The sequence below is a fragment of the Morus notabilis genome, unplaced genomic scaffold, assembly GCF_000414095.1.
Source record: "Morus notabilis unplaced genomic scaffold, ASM41409v2 Scaffold53, whole genome shotgun sequence".
NCBI classification, from domain to species: domain Eukaryota; kingdom Viridiplantae; phylum Streptophyta; class Magnoliopsida; order Rosales; family Moraceae; genus Morus; species Morus notabilis.
In genome coordinates, this window is record NW_010363038.1 from 13,327 (window position 1) to 25,860 (window position 12,534).

Here is a 12,534-nt window from a genome sequence, read left to right on the forward strand (position 1 = left end):
AAAAAATTTCAAAACAAAATAGGAAAAGAAATGAAAGCATTAAGAAATTAGAAGAATGCCCTATTTGAACTTGAAGTTGAAGCTCTCGCGCATGTAAATCACACTGCGAAACCCTAATTTCTGATCCCATTACATCCTTAATTAGGGTTCGCAGATTCTTTCCTATTCTTCGACAATTCTCTTAGCACAACTCGAGGTTAGGGTTTCTGTTCCATGTTTTTTCGTGTATATTAGGCGACTTATATGTATTATCTCCGATTTTTCTGCGTTTATGCTGCGGATTTTTCGATTTTAATTTTGAGAAAAGAATTAGAAACTGTTATATATGCTTGCCTCTATGAGTACGTAATCTTATGTGATTTAGCTGGATTCTGGGAATTCTTTCCTTTTGTTTTGTTTTGTTTTAAATGTTCATATGGTATTGGCTGGTTTAAGTATAATTTCTCTGAATTTTTATGATTTTTCCCTAACATTAGTATTCATTTTATTGATTTATGGATGATATTTGCAGTCTTTGGGTGTGTTTACATACATACATACATACATACATATATATATATATATATCTATGTATCTGGATGTAAATGCATATGTAAGAATTTGTGATACTTTCTTTTTCAGGGAAAAGCAAAAGAAAGAAAGAAATAATAAATAAAGTAAATAAATGATTGAATAAATAAGACACTGGAGAAATAGATAAGGAGAATATCCAAGAAAATAAAATGAGAAAAAAAAACTAATGTGAGTTTAGAGCATTGTTGAGCAAATGTTTGCGTTTCTATATTTATATATATATATTTTTTATTTTTTTATTTTTTATAACTTCAAATACTTCGAATGAAAGACATGACATGTTGCAACTTACAATTGTATGTACACCTGCTCCAAGGCTTACTGCTTCACCATGAGATACAGCATACCTAAACAGACCAAAGGGCTCCTAAAGAATCAAAAAGAAAAAGAAAATTATTACCTTCATCGTTTGGAGAAGGGGAAAAAAGAAAAAAGAAAAGTTGCTGAGTGTGGAATTTCTTGTTTATTTATATTTCAGATGCTGCTTTCTGAACTTTTCTTTACATGTATTTGGGAAAGTTTTTTAGAACTGTTTCACTAGACTAATTAAATTCTGATCTTAAATATATAGTTTATTTTTGCATGCTTAAGCCTCAATGTAGTCTTCTAAACTTTGTTGACCCTTACCAACACTTCCAAAAAATGCATTTATTCACATTATTTAAGCTATCCGGTCATTATATATATATATATTTATATATTTTTAATTATTATTGTGGAAATGGTCCATCAAGCGTAAAGTGGCACAGTGTTGGTGTGTTTAGTGAATGGACTGTCTTTAAAGAAAATTACTAGTATACTTGATTCATTGAATGCTTATTTACTTGAGTGCCTGACATGTTTCCATCATAGTAGATATCATATGGCCGATACTGGTAGCAAGAAGGAGCTTGGATGGATAGAGAGAGTGAAGTCGGGGGGTGCTGTTCCGCTTCTTGATCCAGAAAACTGTCCAAATGGTTGGGCTACTCCACCTGGAGATAAGTTTATGGTTAGAGGTCCAGAGTACTTCTCAACCAAGGTTAAAATTCCTGCTGGCGAATATCTTCTAAAGCCTGTTGGATTTGATTGGATCAAAAGTTCTAAAAAGATTGGAGACGTGTTAAACAATCCAAACAGCCGTGTTAGAAGGGTCATAGATGATGAGTTGTCAACAGGTGAAAGGCCCTTCATATGGGCTTTCAATCTGCAAGTCCCAAGCAAAGATAATTATAGTGCTGTAGCATACTTTGCAAGCACATATCCTATTCCAGAGGGGTCTTTGATGGATCAGTTTTTGAAAGGTGATGATGGGTTTAGGAATTCTAGGCTTAAATTGATTGCCAACATTGTAAAGGGCCCTTGGATTGTTCGAAAAGCAGTTGGTGAGCAGGCTATATGCATAATTGGGCGTGCTCTGTCTTGTAAGTATTGTGTGGCAGACAATTTTGTAGAAGTAGATGTGGATATTGGATCTTCCATTGTTGCAAGTGCAATAGTTCATTTGGCATTTGGTTACATCACAACATTAACAGTCGACCTGGCTTTTCTCATTGAGAGCCAAACTGAAGCTGATCTTCCAGAGAAACTCTTAGGCGCTGTAAGATTTTCCGAGTTGAATCCTGCTTCAGCTAGGTCAATTGAACCGTCCTCTGATATGAGTGGCGGTGATCTACAATCTTCCCTGCCGACACGACTATGGAAGTCAATTGGGCAGGGTTTCTCCCACATTCTTCATCCAGGTGTCCAAGAAAGCGGCTCTTCCTCAGGCTCATTACATTCTAATGGGACTGTTGATCATGAAGATGCTTCTGAAAACACTAAGAGCTGGTGAGTCTCCAGAATAGCGGTCATGTCTAGACTTTCTATGACTTTTATTTTATGAAAGTTACCTATTGCATTTTAACTCCAGGAAGATCATTAATCTGATGTAGTCAGGTAACATGAGGGCCACGCTTATACCCTGCCTTGCCATCTCTATAATCACCTCTAATTTTGTACCCGCCACAGTTATTCTTCCCTTGCTAATTAGTGAAGTGTAAAACTCTGGGATATTCAATGCCTGAATCCATTGATTCTTTTAACTTTGATTGATATGCAAGATGCTGATTAAAGTGGTCAAAATTTTAATTTCTTATGGAAGCCCGACTATTAGAATTGTATTCATGGCATCTTGTTATAAAATATAGAAATCATGGCCTCATTATTGACTTTATTTGCCAGTATCTCCTGTATTTTTTGTGAAAATTTGACAAAGTTGAGACTTTTCAGTTTCCTGACTTTGTTATATTATATTCCCGATAATCATACCTGTTTAAATATGGAAATTTGACAAATCATGGCCTCATTATCGACTCCATTTTCCAACATCTCCTGTATTTTTGTGAAAATTGACAAAGTTCAGACTACTCAGTTTCCTGACTTTATTAGATTATATATTTCCGGATAACCATATATGTCTAGAATTTCCATATCTCTTAGTTGAGGAAGAGTATTAAAAGACCATTCTCTCTTTTACGAGGGCCAATGGCTTAGATGCAAAACCTGTGGATGTTTTGACTGATTGCCATGTTTATGCCGCTCGGTTTTTGCATTCGAAACAAATATTTAATTAGAGCATCGCATTTTGTACTTTCAGTGTTATCGAGAAGATTTTTTAAACTAACGGAGCTGTTAATTTCTTCTTTGCTCATTTATCCTGGATATGGAAATCTGTGCAGATGTATCGGATGAGCATAACGATGCTGCCATGAGGATATTGAGAGGTTTGTTTTGCACGGTACTGACTCAAAATTTGGCTTGAAGAGTATTGATTGGAACATTATCTTCTCGTCCTAAATGGTCTCAGCCTTTGGTATTCTTTTCCCATTAAAATTACTATGATGAATTGTCTTGGGAAAGGCAAATGTTAAGCGATAGAACCCACCAAATTCGACTCAATTGAATTTGTTTTCGTGTATATATTGTACAGTTCTGTTCATTTTAATCTTAGGCGGCACTTGTTTTGCTTCTTATGTTTCAGTGTGGTTACATGTATTTGCCTGGATGTAAGTGTGCGTTTAGTTGATGGATTCGTGTCATAGTTCGAATCATGGTTCGTGGCTCGTTACAGTATTTTCTCTCATAAAAAATACACATAAATTAAAAATAATTTTGAATTATGATTCTGAATCTATGAACTAAACGAACGATTCATTTTCTGTAAGCCACAATTTTATGCATTCTTAAAGATGAGGCCTCCGTTATGTATGCTGACCACATACATATTCCGGACGCTGAGGTTTGTTTAACAAATTGGACTTTTGACCAAACTCTACAAAGTTTTTTTTCCCCAATATATTTGGCAGGGTTTCTTTCTTTTCTTTTGATTTTTTTTTTCCTTCGGGGTGCTGGCGCCCCTTTTTTCGGTTGGACCACAAATTTTGGAATTTTGTTAAATGAGACGTTAAATTTGAAAATTCGTTACAATTGTGGAATTTTGTGAATGTCAATTAATAGACGGAATGTTCCACGACTTATGCACAAGATGCACTGTTTTTTAATACAAAAAAACATTTCATTAATTAAAAAAATTGATAAATCTGTTCGCATTTTGGTACAAGGATTTAAGGTCCGATAATGGACACAATTTGAAGCATTTTTTTTGGCTCGTTTAATTCTCTCGCTACAGTTGGCTCTCTTAAAAGGACTGTAGCAAACTCTCTGTAAAGACTGATCTTTAAAAGTCAGTATTCTTTCAAATAACACTCGTCGAAGTGGGAGATCTGGTTAAAGACATATAGAAGAAAAAAACAACACAAAACCCACATAATGTTATAGCTTGGTGGGGGAATACGACAAAAAATAACAAAAACAACTAAAGCCTACATAGATCTAATGATTTGTGGGGAAAACAAGCATCAACACCAGCACAATGACTGCCTTTATTTCACGAACAACTAAAAAGAGAGAAGAAAGTATCAACACAGACTCCACCATCATGTAGATTAACTGGCGCAGAGCGCGTGAATGTATTTTGAGAGCCAGCTGATCGGAGACGCGCTTTCGGTAGCCGGCCAAACTATTTTGCTGCTTCCCTGCTCTCTCTCTGCTCTCTCTCTCTCTCTGTGGATATCTCTCACTAGAAAACCTCTTCTTTTGCTGAATTTCTTGATTTTGCATTGACTCTAATTGAACATAATTCACGTCTCTACAAATATATATATATATATATATATATGTGTGTGTATAATTCAGCAATGTGATTAACATTTAAGGTCTTGTTTATTTCACCATTTGAATTTTTAATTTCAATTTTGTTACAATTCAAAACTCTCACAAAATATTACATTTAACTTTTTCTACTACAGTAAAAAATTCTCATAAAATCACATCTCATTTCAAATTGAAAACTTAAATCAACAAACTGAATGAGTCCTAAGTGAATTTTTGTCTTTGATAAGTTTACTTACACCCACATAGTGCTGAAACTTTGGACGGGCCGCCCACGACCACCGAAAATTCTAAATTTTTACCGATTACTGAGCCTGAACTGGCTGAATTTTTAGGCTGCCCGACCCGACCCGAAAATCTCCTTGGACGGGCATCAGGCAGCCAAAGGCTACCCGTGCCCGATCGGGCTGCCCGTTGCCTGACCAAAAATGCATGAATTTTTAAATATTTTTTATATTATATTTTTATGTTTTATATATAGATATATTACAATTTAAAATTTGAAATGAACACACGAACTATATAAAAAAATTATTTCTTTATTGATTTTTAAATTTATAATTCATGATTACCTCATTAAAAACCTTATTAAGAAAAACCCAATTAGGATAAAAACTTGATAAGGAAAAAAGCGTGCAATCATTGTGGGATGAATTACAATTGTGACGAACTTACAAAGTCTATGCAAGATTACAATAATACTATACAAAGTAAATAAATATTTACAAATTACAATAATAAAATTTAATTTGAAGCAGAAGGATCGTCTTGAAAATTAAAAGTTAGTCTATTAAATTTGTCGATCCATTCTTGACTTGCCGGTGAGATTGTATCGTGTAAGCGTTGGTTGGAACGATCTCAATCCTTGATGCACACCAAAGCTTCAACAATATCCTATTGCAATGCGTTTCTCCGTTCTTCAAGTATTCGGCCGGTTGTACTGAATGCTTGTTCGGCTGCAACAGTGGAGACTGAGATCGAAAAAATATCCATTGCCGTGTTAGGATCGGCCAAGTTAATACTTGTGCCCTCCACCACTGAACCAAATCAAACAAATTCGGGCATATTCAGGCAACGGGCAAAATTCAGGCTAACAGTATAAAAAATTCAGGCAAAATTCGGGTTACGCAGGAAAATTTAAAAAAAATCTAGTAGGCGGCGAGGTTGACTTCTCCACCGGCGGGGGGGGGGCGGGATGGAGTTGTTTTTTTTGGTCTTCTCCCCCGGCGGTGGGCAGCCGAAATGGATTTTTTTCGGGCTGCCCAAGCCCGTGCCTGACCAAAATACTCGGACGGGTGACAAATGACACCTGCCCGTTGTGCCCGAAAATTTTTGGGCATTGGGCATGCCCGCCGCCCAAACTTTCATCACTACACCCACGACTGATTGGAGAGTTCCTATTCAGCAAAGGGATAAAAGTTTCAGCAATTTAACGCAGACCTAAGTTTGTTTTATAGGTTTTTCATAAGAAGTAATTATATAAAATGTCTATTAAAGCTCTAATTTTAAAAATATCGATTACTATACAATAATATAAAAAGTGCACCTATTATCACTGTCTTTTCTACTTTTCACACACCTCTTTTTAATATTACTAAAATTTCTATTAACAAAATTATTTTCAAAGACAATAACGTCTTAAAAAAATATTTATTACACACCCATCATTAATAACCATCTAATTAAGTAAATCTAACAGTTTACAATAAAGAGTTTCATCAACTCTAAATAGAAGCTGTTGGAGAAAAATAAACCTTTGTGTTTGACATTTTTTTTTTTATTTGTGACGTTTCTTCGCCCCCCCCTTCCCCTTTTTTTTTTTAACTTTTTCTTCTCCATGTTGTTTCCCTAAACGTATCTTCCCCATTTCTTCCATCTTCTTGCAAACTGGTAAAAGGCGAAAAGGCCAGTGTAGAGTAAAGTGTAAAAGAAAAATATAATAGGATAAGAATTCCCCTCTTCAACAAGATCTGTTCATCTTCTCCCTTTCTCAACTAAAAAATAGGACTGTTCATAAACCCATAAAACCTGTAGACCTAACCCAACTCAAAATTTCTAGTATTAAATTTTTTTTTTCGGTCCATTCAATGTTTAGCCCGAAATTTTGGAGTGAGGTGTGGGTTGAGCCTATAATGGCCCGCACATTCCAACCCAACTTGCGTTCTAAGTTACCTCCTCTAATATCTAACTCTAGGCAAATAATTTATTTCTACTATCTAGTTTCTTTATATTTGAAATAAGCATCTTTATTTGCTTTATATTAAGACTAATTTATTAGTGTAAACTAGTTTATGTTTACTTTATGTTTGATGTTAAATGAACTACTTTGCTTTATGTTTAATGTTGGATTGAACTTTAAATTTCTATTTGTTTGAATATTGGAGTTATTATTTCTATTTGATGATGAACTTTGAATGTTGAATTGAACTTAGAGTCTTTGATTCTTTAAATGTTGAAACTGACCACCTAACCCACTTTGCACCGCCCTAACCCAACCCAAATATAATTAGATTGTAAAAATTTTCTAACATCGTTGAGGCTAAATATGTGTTACCCACACCCTTTAGAGTGAAAAAAACTTTATTTCGTACCAACCAAATTCATGAATAGTCCTGCAAAAAAGAAGAAAAAAAAAAATATATATATATATACACAGACGCAGAAGCCCATGAAGGAAAGGTTTATCCTCTAAGAGAAAAGAAAATAAAAGAAAAACGATTGCAAAAACGCACTTCGTTAAATTCTAGTAAGTTTGATCTGCTGCATCCCAATTTCGTTACAATAATTTCATTATTAAGCACATTTCTTCTTTCTTTATCTCTCGAGAATTATTACCCTCGATTCTTTAACACTTCTTCATCTTCCTGTCAGGAAGAACCTGCTATCTAAGCTCAGGAAAAAAAAAAAAAAAAACCAAGAATCATTAAACAAATAAAGGTCTCATTGGCAATGTAACAGCATCCCCTAAAAGGACTGACTGCAAGCAAATGAAGGGCCGTGTTGTAACGTTTTTAAAATAATTTTGTTTTCAATATAAAAGTAAAAATGAGATTCTTTTGAAAATCATTTTAAGATCAATTTTAAAATTACGTTTGGTTAATTTTTTAAGAGATTATTTTGAGTATAATAAAAAAATAAAATTGTGTATGACTACAATTATTAATTAATATATTATAACATTATTAATAAGTACTAAAAAATGAAAACAGAAAAAGGAAAACCATTTTCAATCATTTTCTAATTCCTTCACAAAAATTATTCTTACTGTTCTCTGTTTTCGTTTTTGTTTTTAAAACATTTGCTAAATAAACACAGTTTACAAATAATTTTCATTTTCATACTTCAAAAGACGTGTAAAAATGTTTTAAAAAATAAGCAAAAATCAACTCCAAATGCACCCCACGAGTCATAGATGATATGAGAGGTAAGAAACTTGAATATAACGCATAAACAAATGAGGTAAGTCAGTCAACATGAAAAATATTACCTCCCAAGGAGAATGAGGGAACGACAAAAGAATCACATTACAGCCTTAAAAGGTAAATTTTCCCCTTAAGGTCTGTTCAATGTTTATGTAGTAGAAATACCTGTAAAATGCACACTAAACACCATAAGGAATTCATCTACTCTCTAATTTCAGAAAACAATCCTTAACTCGTATATATATGCTGCTAAAATTATAGCCACAAAGATCTAAATGATCATTCAAAATTTAGCTCCTTCAAAACAGTACAACTTTAATAACAGAACAACGACCGTGACGTGCACCTGCTGCTGATGATGGTTTGAAGAAAAGAAGTAGCATCCCAGGACTTGTGTCAGGAGAGAAAAACCCAATGACAGAATTGTAGCATTAAGCATGACCATCTAGTGGGGCAAAGGCAATTGAAAACATAGACGGAGGACCTCCTTTTCAAGCCTATTTCAGGCAAAGGTCGGAGAAGACGCAACTAGACAATCTCAGCACCAGCCACTGGTAATGAACTCATCTGCAATGTTCTTCCGTTTCCAGATGCGAGAAACCGAACAGCCGGCAAAGAAGGATCTGTAACGGATTCGATCTCGAGAAAGTTAAAGTCATATGCACCAGAGCGCTTCAAACTGAATATGAACACGAGTACAATCCAGCCCAGCATGGAAACTGCCCAGTAATTGTTCATCCCATGAATCAAACCCCAAGCAACAGCATACCCGACGACGATTCCCGACAAGTGGCCTAGAAAACTGGCTTGCGGAACTATAATTGAAGTAAAAATAAGCGATTCGAATGGCGCAAAACTGATTGGAAGAGAAAGAAACCCAAAAAGGTCCAATTTCGACGATGGTTGCTTTACAGAAAGAATAGTCATCCACCCAAAAACAACACAAGAATATCCAACAGCTGTAACTCTCCTGAAATACTCGATCTTGAACCTTTGAATCAGAAGATGGTACATCCCCAGAACAAGCACACCAGATAGCACAACCAGGACAAGTGTGTAATGCAGATAATATTCCACTCCAAGTCCTAAAGGCCCCAACTTTTCTACCACACCAAGGCTCCAAAGAGCACTCATATTGAATACAAGATGAAGAATGCTTATATGGGAAAAGGCCGAAGTTATAATCCTCCAATGGTGCCCTTCAAGGGCGGTTTCATAACTCAACCCCACATGGGAATATCCAATGTTTTTCTTCTGAATGTAAAACCAAATTGCACTGCATAATCCTATAATGCAACTTGTGGCTGGCTTTTCCAAGATCTCATAAATCAAAGGCCTCCCCATTTATAACGCCCTAACAAAATAACGCTTCACAACACTTCAATTTGATTCCGCAAAACTCAGTACTACTATTTCAACAGAAAAGAAAATCCCATGAAAAAAGAGCACTTTTGCACTAGCAAACAAGATTACAGATCACTCCTAGCCTGAAAAATCGAAGTGCTTTCTTAAAACCTCCAAAACTTCACAAGCAGAGGGAAACCCAATTCTTAAACCGTGAATTTAAAACTACCCAGATCAAAAATCGTCAATCAGATGTCAAATCCACGGACCTTATCACATGAGAGTGCAGAGAACAGCTTTCTGAGAAATGGGTTTCTTTAGTGATCCAAATAAAATAACCGATTTTATTCAGTATTGAAGAAATGAGAGAGATCAAAGCATGAGAGTGGATTATTGCGTAGAGAGGGAGATATGAGAGAACTTTCTCACCTTTTGGCTTCGAATCGATTCGCGTTTTGTTTTCTTATGCATTGGTTTTCTGGGGCTTTCCGGCTACTTCCAAGCACGGCAGGGTCAAGGAAAATGTTGCAGGGATATTAAACGAATATCTATATTACTAAAATACCCCGGCTCGGCCGCCCCCACTTTTTTTTTTTTTTTTTTTTTTCCGCTTTTTTCTCCCCCCCCCCAAAAAAAAAAAAAAAAAAAAAAAAAAAAAAAAAACAAGTTTTACACATTGTGTTTTAAACTTTAGTGGTATCAAAAAATATAGTCGTTTGTTTCATAAAATCAGTGAAAGTCTTCTCCTTCTCCTAACATTATTGGCTCTTTGTGGTGGCCGGTTTTAGTAGAGATAGAGAGAGATTTTTTTTTTTCAAAATAAAATGGAAAATTATATTTTAAATCTATAAGTGATATCTAATTTTTAATTACTTTAACTTAAAGATAAAGTTAAAGAGTTCTTTTAGGACTATAAATATGAAGACCTAAAAAATTAGGGAACACAATTTTTTACACTCTCTTCCTTATAGTAGGTGTGTGACATGCTTAGTGTAAACGTGTAAGGTGAGCGTGTAACGTACAGTTGGTGAGCATGTAACTTACTAATTATGGATGTGTAACCTGAGAAAAAAAGAAAAGAAAAGTTCTTCCATTTCCAGTTCCACCTTATATATGTATTGATATTAGTGGAAGAGAAAATTAGTGAGTGATTGATTCCTTTAGTTCTATATTAGAGCCCACACTTTAGGTTTTTCAGGTATCAAGGACTAGATAAGAAAGATTCGGGTATTCTTAAAAAGTTTTGAGCTATGATTGTTCGTGGTCAAAGAACCTAAGTTATCGACCTAATTGTTTGCTAGGTAAATTAATAAATTAATTAGATTAATTTATTCGCAAGTAAACAAATATATTCTAAATATTGTATTGCAAAAGTTTTATGAAAATTTTTGTTACACGCGATCTGTACCTATTTGCTTCTGCATCCAGAATTGTTTTTGAAACCAACAGTTTCGCCTCTTTGGATTGTTCTTCCCTATCCGACTTGTTTGGGGTTGTTCTTTCTCCTGTTCGGCCTATTCGGAATTGTTCTTCCATTGTTCGGACCAAGTGCTCGGGCAATGGTCGGATTCGGTGCTCGGCTTGCAGTCGGATTCAATGGTCTGACCAAATATTTGGCTTGTTCAGACCAAATGCTCAGCCTGTTCTACCTATCACCACCCCTCAAAACAGATGTGAAATTAGAATCACCATGAATAAATTACTATTACATTTGTTAGAAAAATAAAAGGCGTTTATTGTAAAAAAATTTTTATAGTAAATTTACATTGTAACATTTCTATTTAGAATTGTAATTGTAAATTTCATATAATAAGTTTCCTATAAAACCTAGATTCATCAATCCTCAAATTCCAGCGATGTTCATCGCTAGATCCGCAGTCCTACTCATCGACAACAGTCTTAGCCGGGGATGTCAATCTCGACCCATTGATAGATCTCCGCCTAGTAGCCCAAAAACTCATAAATAAAAAGGAAAAATTTTCCTTTTGATTTCCTGGGAGTGCTCACTAAAGTAAGATGAGAGACAAAAAGAGGGAGAGATAGATGGAAAAAGTAAATCCCCTTTCCATTTCCCTTTCTTTCCTTCTCTGTTGGAAAAGAGAGAAACAGCAAAACCACCGCCACGAAAGCACTAGAAGAAGAAACTAACCCAATCGCCATCTCCACCGAGCTTCTCTCCTCTCTCATGGACGAAATGCCACTCGTCCTGACCTTCATGGGCAAGTGGTCCCTCATCCGTGCCAAGCTCGATGATCTCCGCCCTTAGCTCGCCGACAACAATGCTGTCATTTCGAACTCTGGCACCTCATGCTCGTCATCGAGGAGAGAAGCCGTGCGTGCCGAGTCAAGAAATTTGATAACTCGATTGCAGATTGGGACCCCCAAGTCAAGAAACTCGGTCATGGATTCCCTCATAGGACTCCTGCATAAGAGATGTGAGAGAGAGAGAGAGAGAGAGAGAGAGAGAGAGAGAGAGAGCAGAGAGCAGAGAAAGAGGGGCGAAAAGAGAGCTTGAGAGATGAGAGAGAGAAAGAGAGAGAATGAGAGTTTGTCTTGGTATTTTACCAAAATACCCCATTTAACAAGATCACATGCCTTGCACATGATTAATTATGTTAAAAATTTAAAGCAATTTGACGGAAAAGACCAAAGTGTCACCTTTTGAAGAGGTTGGGGGTTGTTTTGTCAAAAAAAAAAGGTTAGGGTCAAAACTGTCACCTACTAAAGAAGTTGGGGACTATTCGTGCCAATAACCCTAAATGTTACAAATTAAAGTTTGGTGGACATTTTGTGACAATAGATATAGTTCGGGTAGTTGGAAGTTTAGGTATGAAGCATTTTTTTCAAAAAACAATTACTACTAAAGTAATAATGATCTTATATCAATTGTTTAAGGGTTGATTATGAAAATAGTCATTGATGTGTTATAGATATAGAGACATTAAACTAGACCCATTAGAATTAGTTTATTAATAAAATTATTTTTCAGAAAAAAATATAGGCT

At 35.4% G+C, this 12,534-nt stretch overlaps 2 protein-coding genes across 3 annotated transcripts; one reads left to right on the forward strand and one right to left on the reverse strand.

Annotated features, from left to right (window-relative positions):
* Positions 1-50: 50 nt before the first annotated feature.
* Positions 51-3,644, forward strand: LOC21387132 (protein ENHANCED DISEASE RESISTANCE 2-like). 2 transcript variants are annotated; one of them, XM_024169051.1, is made up of 3 exons: positions 51-196; positions 1,429-2,382; positions 3,273-3,644. In XM_024169051.1, coding segments are annotated over exons 2-3 (948 nt in total). In that variant the 5' UTR covers positions 51-196; positions 1,429-1,435; the 3' UTR covers positions 3,274-3,644. The 2 variants fall into 2 exon arrangements, with proteins under 2 accessions (XP_024024819.1, XP_010101606.1); XM_010103304.2 differs by lacking the exon at positions 3,273-3,644 and having other exon boundaries at positions 1,429-2,386.
* A 4,754-nt stretch (positions 3,645-8,398) lies between these two features.
* On the reverse strand, positions 8,399-10,051 carry LOC21387134 (RHOMBOID-like protein 13). Its single transcript, XM_010103306.2, has one exon. The coding sequence runs from the start codon at positions 9,528-9,530 to the stop codon at positions 8,715-8,717; it is 816 nt and encodes a 271-aa protein (XP_010101608.1). The 5' UTR covers positions 9,531-10,051; the 3' UTR covers positions 8,399-8,714.
* Between the last annotated feature and the right edge of the window lie 2,483 nt (positions 10,052-12,534).

Excerpts from the sequence above, each read along its gene's own strand:
- LOC21387132 (XM_010103304.2), top strand. The coding sequence starts at position 1,436 with ATGGCCGATACTGGTAGCAAGAAGGAGCTTGGATGGATAGAGAGAGTG.
- LOC21387134 (XM_010103306.2), bottom strand. The coding sequence starts at position 9,530 with ATGGGGAGGCCTTTGATTTATGAGATCTTGGAAAAGCCAGCCACAAGT.